The sequence below is a fragment of the Tigriopus californicus genome, chromosome 9 (assembly GCF_007210705.1).
Source record: "Tigriopus californicus strain San Diego chromosome 9, Tcal_SD_v2.1, whole genome shotgun sequence".
In the NCBI taxonomy this organism is placed as follows: domain Eukaryota; kingdom Metazoa; phylum Arthropoda; class Copepoda; order Harpacticoida; family Harpacticidae; genus Tigriopus; species Tigriopus californicus.
This window is the reverse complement of record NC_081448.1, coordinates 13,714,100-13,739,484: the sequence shown is the minus strand read 5'-3', so window position 1 is coordinate 13,739,484 and position 25,385 is coordinate 13,714,100. Positions and strand designations below refer to the sequence as shown.

At 44.6% G+C, this 25,385-nt stretch overlaps 2 protein-coding genes across 4 annotated transcripts in view; one reads left to right on the top strand and one right to left on the bottom strand.

Moving 5' to 3' along the window:
• Positions 1 to 19,755, top strand: part of LOC131886395 (MICAL-like protein 1) — a 23,944-nt gene extending 4,189 nt beyond the window's left edge. Inside the window, exons 1-2 of one of the 3 annotated variants that reach the window (XM_059234705.1) lie at positions 439 to 583; positions 18,009 to 19,755. In XM_059234705.1, coding sequence (XP_059090688.1) covers positions 18,079 to 19,518 — 1,440 coding nt within the window. In that variant the 5' untranslated portion in view covers positions 439 to 583; positions 18,009 to 18,078 and the 3' untranslated portion in view covers positions 19,519 to 19,755. Of the gene's footprint in view, positions 1 to 438; positions 588 to 18,008 lie in introns of those variants that run through there. The other 2 variants (XM_059234704.1, XM_059234703.1) reach the window with 2 other exon arrangements.
• Positions 19,707 to 25,385, bottom strand: LOC131886386 (uncharacterized). The gene is made up of 3 exons (XM_059234692.1): positions 24,907 to 25,385; positions 22,190 to 22,779; positions 19,707 to 22,110 (listed from the first exon to the last, which is right to left on the bottom strand). The coding sequence occupies exons 1-3, from the start codon at positions 25,064 to 25,066 to the stop codon at positions 19,906 to 19,908; spliced, it is 2,955 nt and encodes a 984-aa protein (XP_059090675.1). The 5' UTR covers positions 25,067 to 25,385; the 3' UTR covers positions 19,707 to 19,905.

Genomic DNA, 25,385 nt, shown 5'->3' with positions numbered 1-25,385 from the left:
GGAGTGGAAAAGCAAGTTATTGATTAACTGGCCTTTGGGAAAAGGCCACCATGCAGACAGTCTAATGAAAGGCTGGAAGACTAGTAATTTCAATAGATTATCTGGATCGCTCGGCTCCGCGTTCAACTTTCTCTCTCCCACGGGGAAAACCACAGATATGGAAAACTGGATTAATTACCCCGTGCAACCTTCGATTGAAAGACGAAACCAAGAGATTCCCTCCCCTCCTCTCCTTTTCTCCACTTTCTACGGGATTGAGTTGGTAAAAACACTAATTGAAATCGTCATTAATGTAGGATCATCAATTTTTCCTGGGCGAAAGAATGTTGGGATTGATACAATCAACTTTCACCACAAACCACAGTCATCAACGAATATCCCGCCTCGCTCGAATGTAGCAGCTGTTGCGTGCGTTTGTTTACTATCAAAATACCTAAGAAACGCTGCTTACACGTGACAGTTTGTTCGCCTCCAAAACGACGAGAGATGATTCTCATGGTCTTCACCTTTATTCCCGCCTCCGGAGAGCAAAAACGAGAAGAAAAACCCTCACTTTCGGCTTTAATTCTTGACATTTCACATCGTGAGTGAGTCTTACTCTTGATTTTGGTTCGTTACACAACGCTGCACGACATTTCAAATGTATTAAGAAGGCCAAAAGTGATGGAAAGACGTTGAATGAATAATTGACCTTTTTTGTCACCAACCTCATTGAAGAATGGCCTAGTTTTTGCCGATTCCCACCCCATCTCAACAAGTGTGACAACAAATATCTGGAGAGATAATAATCCTTTGGCCTGATTGCAAATGCTTGAGCAATAGGGGGTGGATGCCATGCCTTGCTTTACTTTGGCCTATTTGTCCCCTCTGTATGGAGAAAGAATTAGTTGCTCGTTGTCTTAGTCTCTGGCGTTTTATGGCCACACTTCATGGCACATCACACTTGGTCCTCCTCAATCTTCCACTCGATTCATTTTTTTCGCTCCAAATCCTTTGGCGGATTTTACAAGTGCTTTCAAGCTCTGTGCGCCTCCTTTAAAGTTCGCTTTATGAGATTGTCATTCTCGTCTAGGCTTACGGTTGAAACCGGTTGATATTAAATGAAAACCCCGCTTACCATTCCCTTTAACTCGAAGAACAGTTCTTTGGAAATGTGGAAACAATATCTGTTTCCGTAAATCAGAGGGTGGTATCAGTGGAATGGAAGCATTTCATAGAAGTCATTGCCTCGATATGAATAAAGGGCGGCAAGTTTCAAAATGATATTGACGGGAATCTTTGTTGCGAGACCGTCTTCGTCCAAGTTTCACGGTTTACTGCCTTGAAGCTCCATTACAGAGACATGAATCCTCTTCTTGGAAGGCTCTTTTTTCATCTGGCGACATGAAAAATCATGTTTGAAACTGAAACGAGAGCGACTGGGGTCTTCGCTTTGCGATAACCATCTTGCCCACAAGGACATTTTGTGACGAGATTGTCATTGAGGCCATCTTGCCAAGTTGAAACTGGATTAGAGTCCTCGCCATCCAAAGCAGCCATTCTTTGTCGCAGCGACTTTTATAGGCCCGATTGTGAGACTTGGTTTCATGATTTTATAAATGATAAGGGTAAGCAAGCAAGACGTAGAAACCACAAGTTTTTGGCGTAAAGAATGGCTCAAAAAATGAAGATGAAGAGCTCCACCACGTCCGGTTCTGATGGCCTGAGTCCATTAGATTGGAAGTCATTAGTGACGCCATACCCAGAATAAGATATTTCAAGCGGAGTTTTAAGTTCACATTCCAACTGCTGGGATTGTGATTGAGTGGCTGGATTTCGTGATTCCAACTAAATTTGGCCGGATGATCAAATTACAGCCGAACAAATGAATCCGAAGTGGATCGAGATAAAAAGAATGGAAACGCTGAAATCCGAAATCCAGTCAGATAAGGAAATTTGAGCAAAACAACTTTTGAAGAACGAAATCAGGTCAAACCATGGCCTGTCTCCTTTGGTTTGCAATATTCACTTGTTTTTCTCTCGCCAGAATTTCTTCCATTGATGATTGAACCCCCTGGAGTGTGTGCTATAGGTTGTAATCCTTCAATAGTCGCCAGGAGAGAACTAGTAGTAGTAGTACGTAGTTGCTAGTAGCAGGTCCAATTACCTACCAGAACATTCCTCTTGGGCAACATGCATGCAATCAATTGTCAATAACATCAAGAAGACACGGCCATTCGTCGCACCCTCTTCACCTGAGACTCAATTCAACTCCCTCACCACACATTCACATCTGTCTCTCGATTTCCTGGGCTCATCATCGTGCATGAAAGGCTTCCTTCCACTCAGCATCATTCACCTTCCTCTACCATAATGATGATCATCAAATTCTGATGACTTCATTCCAAGAGCCAGCCAGATCAAGGATCATCAAAATGCACATTTTCTCGGCATTTTCTGACCCTGAAGAGCTTAGGAATCTTCTTCTTCCCCTCTGAACTGGCTTTCAAGGTACTGAATCAATGTACTGAACTTTGTACGTTGAACGGATGCACTTTTTCGAGCTTCCAAACGAACGGGGACGTTGCTTGAGAAATACCTCACGTTACGTACGTCGAAACCGCTCCATGGAATTTAGAATGTGAGCATCCTCAGAAATTGTTTTCCTTGGCTGTTGGCAATCTCAAATTGTGGGAATAAGAAATCCACCATTGGTGAGGTTCAGAGTTTCCTCCCCCGAAGGTCCATCCATGGGATCGTGAGCCGCGAGTGTGTGAGGCTTGAGATTTTCCAACACCACCAGCTGGACGAATGAGTGTATGGTAGTACGGAGATCTCTGGAAACCATTCATGCTGAAGTGTAGATTATGGTTGGATTGTCCATTCTTTCTCCACCTTCTTCTTTCGAACTTCATTTGGATAGAACCACCAACCAGTCTCGAGCTTTGTCCGGCTGTTTCCATTGCGCAGGATGAAGAATAATTACCTGAACCACTTCATTTGAAACGAGGCTGCATCCAAGCTCTGGCTTGAACGATCTGCAATGGAAAGAATCCAAAGTATGTGCGGGTAGTTGTTGTGCTACTATTGACTCACCTGAAGAGGGCGATGGCACTACTATTTCCATGATTAATGAATCCATATTTGTGACGGGGTTGCTTGATGTTACTTGCTCTTCCGATCATCATTTTTTTTTGGTAGAACTTGAAAGCCTGGGAAGACGAAGAAGTAGATTCCACACACATCCCCGCTCACTCACGTATTCTTTCGTTCTTCTTCCTCTGCCTCTCTTCATTGCCTCCATCTTTGGTTGGTCTTGCAACTTGGCCAACCAAATGGAATATAATGCGTGAATGGAGAGGAGAAGGAGAGGACTACCAAGAATGGAGTGAGCTATTTATCATTTCCGTGTGCAATGATCGTCTCTGTCAAGTGACTTGAACAGGGTGTGGACCTCTCCAGACACAGCCCAGGAAGAAAATGCGAAAAACACATGATCATAAAACCATTGGCCGATGAAACCAAAAAGAGCGACTAAATGGTTGTGTGAGATGTGTGTCCTTCCTAGTGCGTGCGTCTCGTGGTATTACGAGCTTGTGGTTCTGTCAACAACCATTCATGAGGAAAGGTACTTGGGAAATTTTCCAATTTTCCTGAGCCATAAAATTACCACAAACCATCGTTAGACCAGTCAAATTTCCCTTTCGTCACTCCTACTCCTCGGCGACAACACTACTTTATAGGTTTTTAAACCAAACGCTGTCCTCAAATTACCCTATGGAAATCAAACTAAAGAGGCCAAAACGCCTCTTCGCTTAAGTGAACTGAGTCTGCAAGCATTGGCAATCCAGGAGGACGCATTAACATTGTCCTTGATATGAGATGTTTTTTTTGCGTACATATCTCCTACTTTCGCTTTCAACCACATTGGTTTTTGGCATAGTCCAAGTCGATTATGGTCGATGGAAACCATCCCGAGTAATCCAGACTCCAACCCCAGAGGAGGTAAGCCAGGATAGAGAGAGGCAGGAGGACTGACATGATCAAATTAAGGGACAGATCACCGCTTTCATCACAGTTGACATGTTTGCACATTCGTCACGAGTCAATGAGCCGGATAAACCAACCGAGTGACAGGCCCAGATCCATCAATGCCTTTATGCCAATGAATGCCAGTCACATACATACATACATACAGTACGCCCATGGCTTAGATTGTGCTGTAGCGTTTTTCTACAGTAGTACAGTGTGTGTATCTTGGATTTTGGTGGGCCAAATTGCAAGAACTGGAAGGAACTTCCATTGGTGGCCGGGTGGAAAATTATGGAGCGGGGAGAAACAATTGCTCATCATTGCATTTGAAGCAAATCAAGAGCTACCATCTGGAAGAGCCCTGCGGATCATTTGCTAGCCTTAATAACACCCCATCACCTCCTTCGCTCAGCTTGACTGACTGAATGGTTGGTTGGTTGGTTGGTTGGTTGGCTGCATTTCTGGGGTTTGGTACGAGCTCGAACTGAACCAAAACAAAAACAAAGTTGACGAGAAGCATCTCATCCTCTCAATGTAGAGAGATCTTGAAACGTCTTTTCTCTCTGATCGTACTTTTTGGCTCTGTTTCATCCCCGGACAAGTTAATGATAATGCAGCCCCAGATTTTCAGGGGCGAATGAGACTCAATTGAGAGCTCTTTTGGCCTTGGTCGAACCTGGATGTAATTTCATTCTCGGACGTTTCGTAATAACGGCCACACCCATCATATTGTGTCTGAAGAAAACCCCTCCTAGGATCTCATTGATGTCTTTGGAAAGAAATACAACCGTCGAAAAGAAAATCGACCGACTTGGCGTTCAACAGGAGGATATCGTATTGTAATGGAGGGTGAAAGGCGATCAACCAAAATTTAAGAGTCATAAACCACTGCGACAAAAAAGGAAGCCAAGCTTTTTTTGGCCTCGCTTTCGGAATCCGGATGCGCCGTCATGTATCTTTCTTGGAGCCTATACGATTTGTTCCGTAATTGATATGGATGGGCATTTCCATCCCGCCGGAGTGGGTGGGAGGCCTTTCTTTATTAAGTCTCGTGAGGCAAAAAATGCCGGGCATACCCGGGTGCACTTTTTACTCGCTCCCTTTTCTTCTGCGAGAGCATTTTCTGGGTGCCTCATTTGTGCTGATTGCAACGGGTTTTCGTGAACGATTGCCTAGGAAGTGATGTGGCCAAGATATTGAACAGGAAACTAACTTAGTTCTTAGTTGGATTGAACTTTTGAACTAGCTCTGATAAGAACTTTTGAAGCCTATAGTATGTCCTCAGGGCTTGAGATTGAATTCAAGCAGACCTGCAAGTCATGTTAGACCCAATTGGGAAGAGTTTAATTTGAGTTGGAGATGAGGCCTCGGTTTTTGTCTCCTCCATCTCAATCCAATAATTCTTTTTGTTTGAGTTTTTACGCTTGCAGCAATCCATTACTCATTATTATTCATGGAGAGGGAGACTCTTGCTTTTTCTTAGGACAATCAGAATGCAATCACCGCTTCCTGTTTCTAAGGATGCCCTGAATTACTCAAGGCAATCTCGACAATCTCGAGCTTTGAGCCTAATCTTTGTACTGATTAGTGTTCTTTAAAGAGGTGTGAGAAAGATCGACGAGATCTCTCTAAAACACCCACATGCAGATTCCAAGTCCTCCTTTATCGCTCTCACAAATGGGTCCGAGGATTGAACTGCATTTTCCCACCCTGAAACCCACATTCGGGTGATTTGAAAGCTCTCGAAACATACTTCCTTACTAGACTAAATGAGATGGACGAGAATCCAGACTGAGCAAAAAGTTGGACTTCCCAAAGTGGAGAAAATGGAGACGAAGACGAAGAAAATCAAATTTCCTTTGTGTGAGAAAGAAAAAGGGAATTCAATGTGCGGGTCGACGAGCACAAAGAACATTATTAGGGACCATAAAACACCCAATATATCGTTTGGGGCGCTTTTGGACGACTCTTGACCCGACAATTTCCTCCTTTACTCGTGTTTTTTCCCGAGCTCTATCAAGTGATCCGAATTTAAGCCGAAGCTTTGGATTTTACACTTGCTTGTATTCTTGAAAGTGAAAATGTCGCTGAAAGCTAATGGGATACACATGATTTTTTTTGTGAATGTAGCAAATCTCCAATTGGTTACTACAAAATCTGAACCCAATGCGTGGTAAAACAAAAAAGTACGATTGTTTTGGATTCGTGACTAATTTTTGACCCTGGAATTCGTTTTTGTAAGTAAACAAAAACTGATCCCCCGGAGAAACGGAACTACTTTTAAACAAAGGAGTTCATTAATTGACGTCCAAAACCACTCATGCTTTGAGAAGAGCCATTGGAAGCTAGCAGGAATGGCTGATGAAGCAAAAACGAGAGAAAGGTGAATAGAATACTACCGACTACCCTGAGCTCCTGACACAATTACTCCGTGACCCCTGCTTTGTCTTGACGGCGGAACAATGGATTGAATTGGCTTAACAGGATTATTAGTCCAACCAGGAGGAGCAAAAAAAGGCTGCCTTCTTCTAGTTCGGTTCCTCCAAAGAAGAAAGGCCTTTCTTTCCTCGAAAGAGAACGAAGTCTTGGAAGAAGCCAATTCTGTCTGGGAACGTCCGTCAATTTGATTGAAGGGCCACGCGAGAACATAGCCATCTTCGAGGATACATTCCAGCCAGGACCTTGGTCCATTGCAAGAGTCTTGGCAGCAGACTTGGAGAAGTTCTGTAGAGCCTCGAGATTGTACCTATTGATAAGAGAGAAGAAAGAGAAGGAACACCCACATGTAACTCAGAGGTCCTTGTTTCCAAGTCATCCTTCTTCGTCTAGACAAGAATGTCTGCGGTGGCACATGATAGATATCCTTTCAATTAGGAGCCCATTACCATATGTATAAATCGCCTGAAACCACGGGAAGCCAATCTCGACTTTTTTTAGGGGAGGTATTACCATTCCCCGAGTGTCTGAATGAGGAAAAAGTTCCAGGAATTTGGCTTCCTCTTGACCTAGATCTAACGAGGGTTCTGGATCCCTGAAACGAGAGACTGGTATTAATCTCGACATGGTTGTCTTTGGATCCCAAAGCTCTCGTTCAAGTCCGCCTTCAGAGTAAGAGCGAGACGCACATTGTGTCTGGAACAAAGGACAGTTATGTGGAACAATTGGACCTTATCTCCTCATGTCTGATCCTCGTTGCCTCTGCCATCCACCTTTTTTTCTTTGGGTCAATGGTCTTTTAGAACCAATGGCACCATAACACTTCCAAAGCACCGGAATGCCACTCGGCCATAATGGCCACACTTATAAAGTTGGTTGAAACCAACTTTGAGACTAGGACCAACTAAACGAGATTATTGGCTGGTAGCTTCTTCTACAGTAACTTTGACTCGGCATTCTGTTAAAAAAAAACGTAAAAAACGCTCTACAGTATGATCCTTTGTCTGGACTTGTCAACTTGACAAAGCATAGCTTTTTATCCCGAGATCCATTTCATTTTCAATCTACAGGTTTTTTCCCCCTCGTCAATGGCTTCTCCTTTTCATAAACATTGAGTTTTAATGCAAGTCAGTCTTGAGTGTATTTGAGGTTCTCTTCCATTATTCAATGTGTCAAACTGCTCTTCCTTGGCTTCTCGATCCATTCACTAACATCGTTTCTCTCTCGTTCTCGCAGCTTCCCACTCAAGTTCGTCAAGTAATCTCTAGATTTATTGGCTTTCAAAAACCGGAGTTGGGGTGGTCAGAATTCATTTGAAGGGAAACCAACCAACCTACCGGCTCCCTCCTCCTTTCCCGATCTTTTTAGTTTTTGGCTTCGATTTTGGGGGGCTTGAGAGTGACTTCGTCCATGAATTTCAATTATGGTGCACGAAAGTCGAACGAGGAAATTCAAATTCTCCGGGGGTCGACAATGATTTTTATAGCCCAACTTCACATTGACGAACCTTCCTGGGATACAATATTTGGTACCTAATCGTAATGGGGAAGTGGAAGGAGAAGCCCATCAGTTTGAAAAATTCTAGTGTTGGAATGGTAATTGATTTCTCTTTGAAGTCATTTCTGGAAGTCAAACACAATCCATATTTACGTTCTGGGTTCGTTCTTGGCGTGTTAGCGGGAACTCTTCTGGGCCCAAGCCAATAAAATGAACGTTTCAGTATCCCATGCCAAAAAGACGGTGCTGTGACCATTTATGAATGGCTGAATTAGCCAAGGAGATTGGTTTCAGTTATTAATGAACTCCGGGAGGAAAGTGAGAAGAGAGGGAGAAAACCAACTTTCTCGGCGGGAAACCAATATTTTCATGCGCTATTAATTTCATGAGCCATTGCTTTGTACATTTGTGGTAGGAATGGCCCATCGCTACAAATGTTTGTGCCCTTATCTCGATCCGGGAAAGACCCCCGAATTGCAGAGAAGGGATGAAAACTAAAATTGAATACCCTTCTATTTAGAGGTTGGAGGGATGGAGTAGATCCAACAAGCCATTCAAGAACAGACTTTAATCATGGAAAAAGAACCCCCATAAACTTCGGCTAAATGACTCTCTCGTATTATGTTTTCATGGCCCTTGCGGGAATCCCTCCCTCTCCCTCCTTACCTCCCTCCGTTTTCTCCGCATCTAGACGAGTTGCAACTGTACGACCGACCTTCAATGGGTCATCTCTACCTGATCGTTATAGATTTGAAGAGAGATATAAACGACGTTAAGGCCCATGAAATCTTCAATTAAGGATTAGTCTACTCCTGTTAAGGATTTAATTCCCAGTTTACGGATTCCATATCAGGAGTGACTTTTATGGACTTTTTAAAGTACAATTAAAACGAACTCCTTTCTGCGGAACACACAACGGGGCTTTGCGGAAACTGCCATAATATCGTCTTAAAGTGAGGCAGGCGAGGTCTGGTTAATGATTGGAATCTTTTCCGTCCAATCAACCTCCCCCCCCTTGATGAAAAGGGGGAAAGATTGTAAATAATCCCAAAATTAGCTTCACTACATTCGGTGTACACGCATTCTCCTTCCCCATGGACATTGAAGCCCCATTGCCTGCCTCTCCCTTCGTATCTCAATCTACTTGAAAGGCATGGATTTTGACAGTTTGAACATAAATTGTTCTGAAAATTACTCGCTCCTAACTCACGATAATCGAGACTTTATCATCATCATCGGCCCCTTTCAGCAAAGCTCAAGATTAGAGCCGGATCAAGTGATTCGAGCCCAAGATCTCTTGTATTGCTTTTATGATCTGAAATACCCTCCTGACTTTTATTACGAGCTATCTTACACAAGTCTATTCGAAGCTTGCAGATTGTTTTGCAAAGAATGTGAAGACATTCTGTACTCCATGGGGTTCAATGTGCTGACTAAGGGTCCAAAGATAATTTTACCAGACCACTTATAAATTTCGCTGTGGTGACCAAATATTTCCTACTCGAAATCGTTCCCGACACTCCGAGCTCCTCATGGATGATTTCCAGTGTCGAAATCAGTTATGAAGTGTCCTTACATTGTGCTCAGTTCAATTGATAGTAGAGGCACTATGACTTGAGACGAAAGGAAAAAAAACATCTCGAGGTAAATTTCTCATTGATACACGTTATAATGGCCTCTAAGTAATCGCTTGCTTATGATGACACAAGGCCAAGTCGCGAGACCAGCATGATATTAGAAGAGCTCACGTAATCACGGGAGCATTGCTTACATACGGAGAATTACCAATGACAAGCCGGATTTCAATGTAATTATGACAATGCTAAAGCACCGGCCATCCATCCCTCCAGGGGGATCATGGCGTAGTGGTCATACCACCTGGGGGAGACTGAAATGGTGAATTGGTGGTGCGGTGGGAGATCTATGCAGTGCGCATGCTAATTCCGTAATCACTCCCCCCTCCGCCTCTCTTCCTCGTCGCTTAAGTTGATCTCAGAAGTGAAATCTGGTCACAACAATGCTATCACACCAGGACAGGAATGAACCTTGGGGCTTTGCTTCTCGAATGCAGTAATACTTACATTTTAAACTTGAGTTTCGACCTTGTTCGTGCCTCTTTTTAACTCGAAAATTCACGATGAACTACGCCATCCTAGTGAGTGTCCAAAGAAGTCCAAAGTTGAAAGTTGAAATTGGGGAGAATAGTTTACAAAAGGGTGACAAAAATGAACGTTTAACCCGGTTAAGGGAGAGGCTTCTCCTGAAGATGTTGGCAGGAATTGTGCTGAAGTTATACTTACCTCGGAGAGAAGAGATTTCCTGCTTTTCATAGCGTGGAATAGACTCGATAATCGATTGCCAACTTTGAACCCATTCTTTCTCTCATTGTTTTAGGTGAGTGTGGGAAAACGGTTGCGGCCTCATTTGGTGGAGATGGTTCGGAAAGTCTATTGAGAGATAAAGGCGCTTCCTTTTTTCCTTCTCGGTTGTCTACTTGCTCGTTGGTTCTTGCCAAGCCACACATGACAAAACGGGCTTAATGTATATATCCGGTCATAATTCTTCCTTGGGGGGGAAGAGAGACTCGCTTGATTTAGAGGCTTAAAGGGTCACGCTGAGCAATCTTGGCGGGGTCCGCTTTACGAAGCTCGTCCAACGGTCCAAAGTGGGTTCGAACTTCGAAACTACGGCTCGTCAGGCACGCCATAAGAATGGGGCAAACAATTTCCAAGTTATTTTGTTCATGCGCCGTTAACGCCAAAGGGTTTTTTATAGCGCTACGCAACCATTCTGACGTTTGCATTAGGCATCGGTAGCCTTGAAATTTCAGGATCTCAGCCATTAGTTCGGGGTTCCCAGAAAGGAAGTCAGGGGGAGTTTCGTTCGTTCCTTCGTTCGTTATCACTCGCAATGGCTGTCGTAAATCACGGACCGAGAATTCGGCCAAATGTCGCCATGGCCAGAATTGGATTCAATGAACTTAATTCTTTGCCTCGAAGATCGTGCTTCGTGAGTTGAACGAGTGAGAGGCCTGGAATGGGCCTGAAAGAGCAAGAGGATATTTATGGGGGATGGCAAGAGGCTGCAAGCTAGCAGCCAGACTCTCTATTTTACGTTCTTCCTTCACTACTTCCATTGTATTGGCAGATGACGACTCTTGCAAAGCAACTTGGCCAGAATACAGATGATAATAATGATCTTTGCAAATTCTCACTCGCTCCAATGGCGAAAGTTTTTCCGAGCGAAATCCAATATTGTAATTTAACATCCAGGCTTCGCACCGTCATCTTGGCCAATTACCATATGAGATGAGGAGGGTGCCTTGATACCGGCTAGTTAAACTGACTAGATGGTCACTAGTCATCATTCTCATACGGGGACCCAGGTTAGGTTTTCTGGAAACTCACGCATTCGTTGAATTGAAGGATCGCAAGGGGGAAAAATCCTAGTCCCGCAAGGATCTGTTGTGGCAAATCAGTGAGCTCTGAATGGTTTTTTTTGTCATGCTGATCGTAGGATCTGTGTGATCCTCACTCAATGGACGGCATTTTTTTTTTAATTCTCAAAAGCAAGTATCAATTCATCCTTGGCTATTTGAATGCACTTCGCATGAATGGCTTTGGTTTCCTCTTCAAGCCCCAATCGATATCCTGAATCCCAATTGTAAAGAAACAAGAGACCATTAGGAACCGTTCAGTTCTTTTTTCCAATTTGAACATGAGATCGGTTGGCAATCCCAAAATAACCCAAACATTGGAGCATGAAATTGTCACATCATCTTGAGAAAAAGGTGATGGTGGGTTGGCATCTGATTACGTGGATACGAGAAACTTTATCGTCACTCTTGAGTGGCAATGCTTGTTTTCCACTCTTATCTGGGTGAACATCAAACAACGTGGCCAAAACTTGCATACGTAGTAATCCTTCTTTTTCTTCTGTTGGAGATGAAGTGGACATAGATCGAGGGTAATGTACTCGGTACACTTGAGCTCCGATGCTAACTCCCAAGTGCATAACAACACATGCAGTTGTATGAGCAGCAACAACAACAGCAACAACAACAACGGCAGCAGGACGCAGTGAGGGTGAATAGCAAAGGGCCATCCATCTTGAGCAGATAATGGTAGTCAATGTGGTAAATTACGTTAGAACAGCAAAGAGCCTGTCCATTCACGCTCTAGCGAGTCCTTCAAAGGCATCAAAATAGCTTGGGATGCGATAGATTAGAACTCACAAAGAACCACGAGAGCTCGGTGGAACACCAAGGCCAATTGGAAATCAATGGGTAGCCTAAGATGATTGAGACCCATGGATTTGTACTTAGTTGCATACTCAGGTCAGGTTTCGACTACGATGATGATGATGATGATGATGATGACCCAGATCTGGTTTGGCACATTTTCATGTACTTTTTCTAGCTTGAATATGAGGAGGATCTTTTCCATACCAAGATGAATGCATTGTGACACGCCCCTCGAGCTCATCAACCCAAATTGTTGTCTCGTTGTCCCAGCTTCCAAAACAAATGAGATTGATTGTACCATGGGACATTGGGAGGGAGGGGGGGGGACCGAATGGATCTCGTCATGGATGTGAGCTTTTCCAAGTGACCTTGGAGCTAAAATATCATTAAACGAGTAATAAACCATGTTCTGAGATGGCGTTTCTTCTTTGACGGTAGCGCTGTCATTTCTCATTTAGTGGACATGAAAGACTCCACTGTCGAAGACAGACATTCTCTTTAACATGATGTGTACGTAGCTAGGATGTCCTTCTATTCATCAAATCAATCGACAAGACCGGCTCGTTGCCATCCATTCACAGTAAACAAATGCCAAAGCATTCTGATGGAAACAAAGAGAGGCCCGATTTCACTTACTGTTCTTGCTTCTACATATAACAACTGCACTTCTATCCCCCATGACAAAGTAGCCGTCCGAGGTCATTGACTCGGGTTGTCGACTGTAACCACATTTAATTGCCAAAATGCAATCGATTGACCCGAAAGCTGGCAAGCAGGGCCGAAATTAATATTTAATCAGGTCATTCACCCTCAAGTTACCTCGGCATTGGTTTGCTTGGGCTTGCTCGGCTGATGCGTGTTTGTGCCCGCGACTGAAATGGATGCAGGCAACTCTGAAAAAGGGCCATTCGAACATGCAATGCGGAAATGACCCCAGGTACGAAATGCCTGACGACAGCTGAACCATGCTGCTTTGATTACGAACTTGGCACTATTCATGTTTCAATGGCTCACTCTCTTGTTAGTGTAGGCCTTAGACGAGGATTCGGATGAGGTTTGAGAGTGAAGGTCTCTGATCTCGCCTGTGAAGGGACCACTGGTTGACCTGGGAAATGAGGAAATGGAGTCATTACGATTAGGAGCAAAAACTTTCTGGGATACTACAACCTGGCTTAGGGTATGTTTTTGCTTCAAAGACCCTGTGAATCCGCCCGAGAATCGAGGACCACTTCCGGGCAATCTGCTCTGATTTCAAATGGAGAACGGGGGAAGTAAATCCTGGTAATTGCAAACTGTGACCCAAAAAACACTTTAGTAGGGACAGATGGGCTTTTTGGTTCCACGAGAATCCCAGTTTCATTGACTGCTTTGGGGCAAAAAACGAGTTCGTGTTGGGTCGAGTCCTGGCGGTTTACAATGTTCGCCTTCCTTTGTGCCTTTTTTCCACTCACATAAAGTTTCGTTTATGGTCTGGGTCCACGATGGCGCTTTTTTCCCTCGCCTAGGGAAAATTTAGGATCCACGGTCCATTCCATGCATAGATCAAGCCATGTTGTTCTACTTCTTGGCTATTCAGGTATATTATCGTAGATTGGTTTGGAGTGACTGAATCATGCGAACCTTCTACCGTTGATTCCATCACGTCCGTCCATTCCGATTGCGATTTTTCTTTCTTGGATCATGGATGATATTCCACTTTACATGCAAATGTGCCATAATCCAAGGATAAATCAAGATTCTACGAGCACTTATCTTTGAGGAATGTGAAATGTTAGTTAGAGCATGAGCTAAGGCAAGAAAAGTTCCAGCTTCTTGTTCCGAAACGAAACGGGACCACCATCTTCTTCCATAACCATCTTTCTTTGCTCTTGTAGTGGAACAAAGAATAACAAGACCCATCGAACCATTTCCAAGATCGGTTCCATCCAGACTGTTGGATATATTTTTTCTTCCTCCTTCTCTTGGGTTTTGGCGAAAGAAAGAGTGCATTCATTCATTGTCGGCCTTGAAGGTCGTTGGCCTTGGTTCGTGTTGGTCTGGTTTTGCAAATAGCCATGGACATCGGTGGCCGGCCTTTAGGAAGTGGGAAAGCGGATAAGGACAGAAATCCAAGGCCAGAGAGCCATACCGAGATTTGACATTTCCAAATGAATTTCTTTTCTGCCGAAAGGAACTAGGCCGAACGAGATCCAACATTTCCATGACATTTGGCAAATCCTGTTCCAGTTCACTGGTTCGAGTTCTCAAAATCGATGCAATAGAAAAGCATGTTGTTCCATTCTCTCACGGCAAAAGTTGATTTAAAACGAACAAAGAGAGATTCTCGAGGATTGAAAGTTTCAACACCACACTCGCACCACCCGCTGTGCTCGACTGTGGTGTTCCCACAGTTCCACTTGTCTCATAGAAGTTTGGAGTTTGTGATCCACAAAGAAATTGGGATCCACACAGAAAGAGGGATAGGGAACGAGAGCGAGAGAGAAGTGCATTTCTTGGCGGGGCCTAGATCAGTCAGTTTCGGTGTGAAATGAAGAAAATCTCAAGGTTGGCTTGGTGGTCTCTTCCAAGGAAGAAGACTGGAAGTGTGACAAAGAAACGTCCAAGAAACGTTATTGCCAAGCGCCTGGCGAATGTCAAATCTGAAGACATTCAGAGTTCTTCCTTTCATTGGTAGATCTTAAACTAACCATAAAGTTGTCCGAACCATTCTTTAGATAGAAAAGTAACCCCCAAGCCATTATATGAAATCTAGTCGGGTTTTCGGGATAATGAACGTTGTGTTCAAAAGCCCTTGTCACCAATTGAGTTTTCCCATCCGATCTCTCAAGCAAATGGGCCCGAAAATTGTGCACATCCACACACTCACGCAGTCTATCCTTTTTCAATGGAGACTTGGAACAGTTCCAGGCCATTTGGCCTGGTCTTCAAGGCCACTTAAAACACGGCGGCAAAGTTCCAGCAAGAAAGAAAGACGACGACAGTTTCCAAAGTCATTGAAGCAATTCAAGTCTGACCCTCCTTGCATCGAACAAAGAATTGAGACCGAAATTGTAAAGAATGGCCAATTGAAGGTGTCATAAAACCATCTTGTTTCACGTTTAAACATGATTGCGGCAGAAACGACCACCGGTAAAGATCACTCACTGGATGATTGGAAGGATAGTCGTCTTGGCCGTTGATGGTTGTATGCAAGTCTCTGTGACTGTGAGACCAATTTTGTTGTCATTCGTCATGTTCAACCACATCATGGCGTCAAATAGGGCCCTGTCTCCTCAGGTCTCACGAAGTTTGACAGGAAACTTCTGACTCCTTGACCATCAAAGAGCAGGCAGAGCTGCTTTTGTGAAGGAAAAGAAACAAGCCAAACTTATCCATCCTCGATCGGTTTGAGCAGAGGGAGGGAGGTCGAACTGGATTTCTTTCCTTGGTGCCCGATTTGAACCCCAACCAATCATGAGTGGGCCTCATTACCCTTTTTTCTTGGCTCGAGGAGTCAAATGCCCTGGAATTACTTTCAATTTCAAGCCATCATTGACCTACAAACGAGAGGAAGGCGTTGAGAACAAAACGTCAATGATGATGATGATGATGATAAGGAGAAGAGGGATGATGGTGATGACAATGATGATGGCATGAACGAGCTCCATTGGAGCCAATCCCAAGATTTTCTCAAAACGTGCATCGTGACAAGCACATATGAAGTTTCTTCTCATCCATCCCGTTCAATTTTTCTGACAAATGAGGAGGAATCTCGCATAAGAAGTAGAGCCAATCTTGAGCCTTTCGGTCCCATTGGACTCAGACCACCCGGACGATTGAGATGAGACACCTTCGTCTAAAGAGACGGATCCATGATCAATCCTTGTCACGTTTCCAAGCCCTCGGGAGCTACCCAAACGCATTTAATTTCAAGCACAAGCCCTTAGCTATTTAGATCTAGCTCTAGTTCGTCCCGAGTCTAATTAATAAAAGCCAAGACGTGGTCAGGAAAGCGGCTTTGAGAGCGAACCAAAATCGAGTCTTCTTGGATAGACCTTCATTCCTCCAAATGGTCGGCTAACTGTCTCGTATTTGGTACGCAAGCGCCATTTCTGGTCGTCGAGATGACGCAATGTATTCTCAAGGTGTTCAAGAAAACTAAACGCTCCCGACCGGACATTGTTTGTCCATTTATGCACCCAGCCAGTACTTCAAGAGGTTCGCCCGTAGTATGTCTATTCGGTATGACTGGTTCCTGTACTATAACAAGGCAAAGTACGAGATTTTGCCATACTGGGTATGTGTCGAGAAAGTCTGGTTGGAAGCGAGCTGGGCCCAAATACTTGTATTTCCGGACGAGATTGAGGCGAACGTGCAATGCACAACTCACTTTTCTCCCTTTGTCCAAAAGGAAACTCCTTTTGGCACCCTTTGTGGCTCTTCTCTCTCTCTCTCTCTCTCTCTCTCTCTCTTCTCCGTGAAGTCATATTTCAGGACCCTTCATTTACGAAGCTAGTATCCACGAGTTGTCAGTGGGTTTTTGAGGAGATTTCATGAGGGGATATTTGGCAATATGAAAACGGTGTTTGATGAATCGAAAACGGTAGACTAAGAAGCAAGACGTCACTTTCGAGGTCGACAGCCCAAGATCAAAGTGAAGACAAAGTGTGTCCTGCAGGCATATCCAGAATCCTTGTGACCAAGCACGATGGAATTGCCACTTTTTCAGTATGCTTTTTTTTCTCGTATAAAACAGGCATACGTGGATGGTTTGTTTCTCAACGACGCGAATTTTCATCCTTGACTTAGCCTCCTTTATGTGGACTACTTTGGTCTTGACCTCATTTGATGAGTTGAAATCCACTTTCGCGATCCATTGAAAAAGGCAAAAGAAACAAAGTGGACGTCTTTACATGAGCCTCAAGCATTGGCAAGTAGAAAAATTACTTGAGCCCTTGGAATGAAAGTGAACATGAATACACGTTGTTATGTACCCGTACATTATTCTCGACATGCCGTTGGGCTTTTTCCAATCAAAGCGCTTTTTCCCGCAGTTTCGAGCATTCGAAGCTATTTTCCAACTTTCACCACTTACTTGACACTCAATTCATTTCGTTGTAGTAGGACGGAGTCGAAAAGAAGACCATCAATTTTAGTTATCGATTGTCGAGTTTTATGGAAATAGATTCACAGCACCTCGAGCGGTTTATTTTATTTCAATCCGGGTCGTAATGACCGTGGTTGAACACCAATTCCTGGGTACCTTTGTTGATACGCTCTTCAGTCGTTTCTCAAACAAGTCGGCGTCTAGACTACTAGACAACGACCAATGTGGGAATAGAGAACGCTTTAACACTGGATCAGTTCTGGTGGATCATCATGGTGATGTACCGTGCATAACGTTGGCATTGGAAGTCATTTGCACCCGAAGTCCCAAGATGATGATGATGATGATTATGATTTATCATACGTGTGCCGCAAGCATAATAATGCTCTCACATTCATAATCTGAGTCAAGAGGAGAAGAGGGAGAGTGCGAAAAGGGCGGAGATTATGCCAGAGTGAAAGTTGACCAAAATGGGCCAATGCACAGGGACAAATGACCAGTAAATGCATGTGAGCAAGTACAATGCCGAGGAGCAAGCCAAGTGACTGGAGAGTGGTGGGTGCATTCCCTCGGCAACTGAGTAACCACTGGTCATTCAAGCGATGAATTTCAAATAAATCATAGTCAAAGCTAGCGCCGTAATGGGTTATTATCCGTGATTGGACGGTTCAATGTACCAGTGAGTTTTTGTCCGGGGGATTTTAACTTTCGTTTTTCTCTCGTTTTGTTTTCTAGGAATTGCACTCTGGCTTTCACGGTGGCGGAACAGAAATTGGGGATTGCGGCACTTTTAGACCCGCAAGATATGGTGGAATGCCGGATCCCGGACCGATTGTCCATCCTCACCTATGTATCCGAGTACTATCACAAGTTCAAGGGCCTGACTGCCAAAGGCTCTCCCAATGATTTGAGTATGAAAAAGACAACTTTGAAGAGACAAGATTCCACGGATTCCGCCGGGATGCCGTTGAGCCGAACCCCGTCCTCTTACTCGGGCGTCGGATCATCGCAAGAATCAACTTCGTCCTCTTCATCCTCGGTTTGCGACTCACCGCCACCCATAACATCAAAATCTGCCTCCAATGAGAATATTGAACCCACACAAGTCAAAACGAGTCGCGAGGCTGAAGACCACCACGTGGTGATTCGACGGAAGGAGAAGACCCTGGCTTCCAGACGAATGGTCCAATCCATGTATGTGGAGACCACAGGAGGCATCGGAAGCCTTATCAATTCTGGCAGCACTTCTCCCGATATTGAAAGAGAGAACCCGTTCCGTGACGCCATGATCAAATTCACTGCCATGGAGAAAGAAATCAAAACCCCTGCCGATGTAAATCCCATAGCTGCCACAGCCCCCAACACTGCCCCTCAACGTAAGAGCTCTTGCTCCAAGTCCACTGAGACGTTATCTCCCCGATTGGACACGAAGTCCACCCAGACTGCCGGAGTCTTGAGAAAGACCAGTCGGACCAGTCCTTTCAAGACCGTGTTGCAATCTCAAATCTCATGCCCATCGGCGTTCTCCACGCCTCCATCCAGTGAGAGGAGCACTCCATCGAAGTCAACTTTGAGCTACACCTCAATTCCCCGACCCTACACTGCGGGTCAAATGAATCGATCCATGTCTTTGGGACAATCGTTAAACAAGATGACCTTGAAAGTGGCCACTCCGATCAAAAACAGTTCTAACTACGGTCAACCTAGCGCCACCTCACAAAAGGTGCAAGACATCATGTCTCAGAGCATGACATACGGATCTCCTATCCCCAACGGGACCCCTCAAAACTATTTACAACGTCAGCATTCCAGCAACATCGAACAACAACAACAACAACAACAACAACAGCAACAAAGACAGCGACGCCACCACCACCAACAGCAGCAGAAACAGGAGCAACAACCGCAACAACAGCAACTTAGCGCCCGTAAGCTCAAGACGAGGCCTATTTCCATGTTGAGCCCCCCAAGCATGATTAACAACTACTCCGAGACGACGCCTTCGCCGGATCCGTATTACTCGTGCCACCAAGCACCCCTGATTTGGCAGCCCAGCCCGTATTCTTCTAGTCCCTCGTTGTATGGAACCCCATCCACCTCTATGAACCGTAGCCGCTGCTATGATCTGGATCCAACTTATGACTCTCCGAGGCTGTCTTCAACTCAGCCCATGGGAGGTTCCCAATTCATTTACCAAAGAGACCGGATGAGCCTTCACATTGAGGGTCAATCCTCTCTGGTTTAAACACGGTCTTGCATTGGAAGGACCGGGAACACGCGGGCTTCGATCTGGATGAATCCCGTTTGTTCTCACTACGATTACTTGAGCACAACATAATGTATAAGTAAATGTAGAATTGGTGCACCAAACAAATCAATTGCTTTCTGTCCCCCTTAGATACAGTCATTGTGTTTCAATTGTGTGAAAAATGGAACTATTTAATATCATATATTAAGAAAAATACAGAAGAACAAATTTGAATGAGAGTTGTCTCTCCACGTGTAAATAAGAAGAGGTTGAGAGAATTGGCCTAGCCAATACCGTTCAGATATTCACTTCATGATCTTTTTTGTAACAGTCAATCATGTTAGAGCAGAGGCTATAATCGTAATTCGAAAGCACTGTATGGTGTCATGATTTCGTGCAAGGCGTATGGACGGACACTTTTCTATTTGGATACACATTCACTGCAGACTCGAAACTGTAATGCTCGGACTCGTTCATTCTTTCTGTCACATAAACCTCATTCGTCCCGGAGAGCAGTTCAAGAAATTGCTCGTCCAACTTCAGTTCGTTCAACTCTTCTTCGAACACTGCTGGTAGCGATGTGACCGAAGCCATTTTCATCAAGCCTTCCTCTACCCGTTGATCGGCTTGAAATGGCACTGATTCCTCCTCGTCAATGATCCCGGTCTCGCTGACGTAAGTGGCTGCCTCTTCAACCATCACGGAGCACAAGCTTCCCCGTATGTTGGCGGGAAGCACGTTTTGCGCTCGGACTTCTCCCTCTTGAACGGGAGTGACATGGAAGTCGAGGCCTTCCTCGATGTAGTAGGCCGTGGCTTCTTCCACGGCAATGGAATGGCGAGCCGCTTCATAGTCTCCGTAAGAGCACCTCATGGCAGCATGGCAAGGATTGGGAATGTTTTCCAGCTCGCAATGATCAAAAGCATCACACTCGACACCGAGAGCGGCATGCTCCTGGATGGAGAGCGGTTGTCGTGGTGCACATGGCTCATTGTCTTCATCGGACCAACAAGTGGCCTGGACTGACATGGGAAGAGCCTCAATGCTCACCGGAGTCTCACATTCTTCTTCTGACGACACAAATGCGGAATTGTACTCTTGAAGTCGCGGAAACAGATTCTTGTTAACGTAGGTCGGGTGCTCTTGGATCGTGACGGGAAGGTTTTCGAAGACCGATTCATTGGAAGAAACCGATCGAACTGAACTGATTTGGGCCTCTGGCCAGACGACCTTGAAGTCCTCACATTCCGAAGTCAGCTCAGTGGCAAAGGTGCCCAGAACCGAGTAGTTCTCGCAAGGAATGGCATTGGCGGTGGAGACCGAGTTCAAGACTTCCATTTCTTCGAATGGAAGATCTTCCAAGTCATCCTCAGGAATGGCATACTGAAGGTCGGCAAGGACTGAAAGAGTCTGTGATGTGGATGACGAACCCCCAGGAACGGGATGGGACATGTTATGTTCCCTATCATACTGTTGGGCATAAGAGAGATTGGATTGGTCCATTTGATCGGGAGGATCATATTGGGTAGGTTGAGTGAAGCATGAATCGGCCATTGACTGAACCGGTTCAGAAGTTGGTGTATAAGGCACTGGGAGGTTTTGGAATTGCGAGTGGAACACGGGTATTTGGGGAATTGAAAATCGTTGATGAGGCATGGTGGGTGAGCTTGGGAAGGAGTTGATTGGGGTGGAGTTGGCTGATCCTTGGACAAAGGCCGAGCAAGATGCACCCGATAAGTTCATGATTGGCGGTGTTCCACCTTGGGAGTTGGCACACGCTGGCGAACAATTGGGCGATTTCCGATGCTGAAGCAACGGAGAACAATTGCTTGATTGTGAGCAATTGCTTGGTGGATTTTGGAACATGGGTGAGAGCTCTTCGAGCTTCAGCGGTCCCAGGGAAATCATGCCTGGAGAGGTAGAGCTTCCAATAGACGACACCGACGGGGACTCCAAACGATTGTGTGGAACATGGGCTTGGTGTTGCTTGAGAAGCTCCTTCATTTCGTCATCTTCATCCTCTTGATGCCTCTTCTCATGGTTTCGTCGAGCATACTTTGACTTAAAGGTTTGCTCGCACTCTGGGATGGAACATTCAAAGGGTTTGCAATCTGAATGGCTTTTGTAGTGATTTTTCAAGTGATGACTAATCATAAATGACTTGCCACAGCCTTTCTGCTTACAGGCGTAAGGCCGCTCATTCGTGTGAGTACGCATGTGTTTCTTGAGATCACTCCGCGTGGTGAACACCTTGGAACATCTCTCGAACTCACAATCAAAAGTGTTTCCATTGTGAAGCCTCATGTGGGCGTTCAGGCGATAAAGGGTCGTGAATGCGTTCAGACACCCGTCCACCTGACAGACGAAAGGTTTTTCTTTGGTATGAATTCTGACATGAACTTTCAGGCTATAGGATGACAAGAAGGCTTTATTGCAATTCTCCACCTGGCATTTGAACTTGTAGTCCCCCGTGTGAGTCTTTTGATGCGTGCGTAGATTCCCTTGAGTGGTGTAAGCTCGACCGCAACCGGGAAAGTGGCAAAGATGTCGCTTTGGATTGCCCGATCCCAGATGGCCCATGTCCTGTTCCTAAAACAAGAAACAGCTTTCATCATGTCATTTGAATATCGAACAAAGACTGTGTTGAGCGTTTGAAATTATAGCATACCCGAGCAGAGAAACGATTGTATCCCTCCTCTTCATCCTCGTCGTCGTCGTCGTCGTCGTCCTCGTTGTCATTCACTTCGGTCTTCTCGTCAAGTTCATCCTGACATTCTTCCCGCTTGATCTCCAGCATTTCATCAGCGCCTAGAGTTTCAGGCTGCTGCCATTGCCGTTGTCCAATACAATTGGCGACATTTTTCAGTTGCATCTCGAGCGATAGCGGTGATCGCCTTACCATTGTCCTCTCATCCTCGAGGACAAGCAACTGTCGGAGGCCATTGTGACCGCCGACAGGGACCGATGGCTTCGATGAGGTTCCTGATGAGAGGGCAGGCCTGGTGGACGCCAATAAATGACAAGGTGAGGCAGGAGGCCGAAAGTCATGGGATGATAAGGACACAGCAAAAGACGACGACGCACTTGTGGCCTTGTGGCTGGGATTCGTGCCTCTCGCCTTGATTCGCCCATGTTGTTGATTTGTCTGTGAGTGGTGAATCGAAGGCCGATCACTTTCCGGGGGTTGTTGGACTTTTTTGGGCGGGAGTGAAGGCGTGCTACTACACGAAGAGCTGGTGGAGGAGTGTGGATGAACGGCTGGAAAATTAGGTCACAGCTATCAAATGAGATTACCCGAAAGTCATAATAACAGCCTTGGCAAGAATGAGAGAGAAAGACACCTTGTCTCATTAATCATGGCACTTTATCGGGCGTTCTGTCATATTCTACCGGCTCTTTCCGAATCGGCTCGTAAAATTCGCCCAGGGAATTCAGAGCCCCAGGCTACTTACATCGTACTCGTACATGCACTAAGATTCAGTGGATCCAATTTATGCCCACTGCAAAAGGCATAAAATCCACAATGGTCCACTTCAGAATGCAGTGCACGAGCAAGTCCAAGGAGTACCGGATGTGGCAAGAAGAAGATTTCGGGATAATGAGGCAAAAGGAAAGAGCAAATGTCTCTCGACAAGTGCGGGAATCGAATGAAATGTTGACAAGGTGCTTCTCAATTCAGAGCACCCAACATATCTCATGGGATGCACTTTCATACTTTCATGGGTAGGGAGAGGGGGGGCGAGGCGATAGCTTGATAGCTATGACTTTCACAGGAAAAAAACACAACAACAGAGTATTCAATAAACTCCTTGGGGCATTTCACACTACTCTTATTTCCTTCGTTTGTTTGTTGGCACCATTTGATGCAATTTAGGGGGCTATCTAGGATATCTAACAAAGCAAAACTGGACGAAAAATGAACTTCAAACGCAACTTCTTGGTGAGAGGGCAGGTTTAGAAATAATTCATATTTAAAATCTATGATCAAAATAAGTCTTCACTTTTTGAGTTCAGTGTTCGTTTTGGGAACTTAATTAATTGGTTAATTTGAGACTGAAATCTACGCAAGAAGTCAATCTCAAAACGGTGTTGGCATGAACATTAATTCTTAGCCAAGACCAAAATAACTTGTAAACTATTCGAGTAAGCGCTTTCAATCACTGATTGCTCGGTATCCTGACAAGAGAAAGAATCTCTTCCCGGAGGTTCTAAAAAGTAACACTAAAACACTAACACTGCTGGACGGAATTAGATGACTAATGAACGTTCAAGACACAGTCATCAGTCTTGCCATTGCAGTCAACATTTCTTAAAGCGTGGGTAAAAGTGAGGAGCCTACAAGTCCACTGATCTTTTTGAGAGGATCGGCCTTACAGTTCTATGGCTAACCTTCGTCTCAGAATTAACAACTTTCTCTACTCGTTGCTTCAAAGGTAAATTGCATTTTTGTGAAAGTCGTAAAAGAACTTCAACAATAGTAAACCACGTATCACTCCATATGATAATCGCCCTGAATGATCAAAAGAGTGTCTTTATATCCTGTCAGTAAAATGATTACAATAAAATGTGAAATGCGCAAAACACCTGAATCTTACGCCATCCTTAAGATGAAGTCTATGAGTGCGGAATTTCCGCTTTTGGCAATATTAGATCCCTCTCTTAACTAGTAAGTAACAGACCTCTTAAAGTTTGTTTTTGCTTTGAAGAATGGTTCTGGTGTTCAGCTAAAATGTCGCCCAGTCATGGATTAGATAGGAATTGCGATTCTTATTTGAAGCAATCTGTCTTTCACTTCCTGACCCACTTTCTTGTTCAAGAGAAATCGCATTTTCCTTCGTTATAACGTAATGTTTATCAAAGGAGGCGCCTTTTCAATCGTCACTTTTTCTTGCGGACTCAAAATTTAGCATTCTAAGAGTCTTTCCGTAAGATCAGGAAAGTCGGCCTTTTCACAGATGCTAAAGAAATGCACAACCCATCCTAACAAAAGAGTTTGACTTATTGCCACAGAGAAAAAGCCCTTTATATTTACTTGCACCGTATTTACTGAACATACATGTTTACAAAAGGTACAAACTAATGTCTTGTAACACTACCGAGCTTGTCTCACTTCACTCTTCATTGAAAGTTCTTTTACATTTTCAAGCTTGCGGCAATGAAAAGAATTTTGGGACAACAATAACCTATCGAAAGCAGAGCAAAGGCAACGAGCGTCATCATAGACATGGTTCAATGTTTTTTTTTTGTCAAGACAAGTTCAAATGAGTTTAAGAACGGTGGAAGAAAAGTGAAGTTAAGGAACCCCTAAAATCAAAAACTCCAAAATAACCGTTCAGTTACTAAACAAAGTAAGTGCAACTATCTTGACCATTGGATATCGCTTACCCTCGCTTTTGACATGGTCCATGGAGGGAATAGAAAGAGAGGAAGAGCATCTTCGACCCATTGGAATCAGATTCCGAAGATCGAGCTCAAAAGTGGAGTTGTCCTCTGAAGAGGCAGATGACGATTTGGAACGTGGAACCGGACACTTTTGGAACGGCATGCTGGATCACATCCTTGAGCCCATGGGCACGAAGGGTCATAGTCACATGGATCCCACCCCACCAAACTCTTGTCGAACGGAGCGTTTTCAAGGTCAATGCGATTTTTTCACTCCTTCTGGCAACATGAGGCTAAAATAAATGATGACTGCCCAGACGTGTTCCCAGGCAACTGAGCAAACAGAGATTATAGGTGCTTTTTCTTGTCGTTCCGTGTCCTCTCTCGCTTCCTTCCTTGGAGTAGTCCACTCCGTGGGGGAATAGGGAACGTGTTCCAACAAGCTTGTGTTGTTCTTGTCCTCGTCCTCGTCGTCATCATCA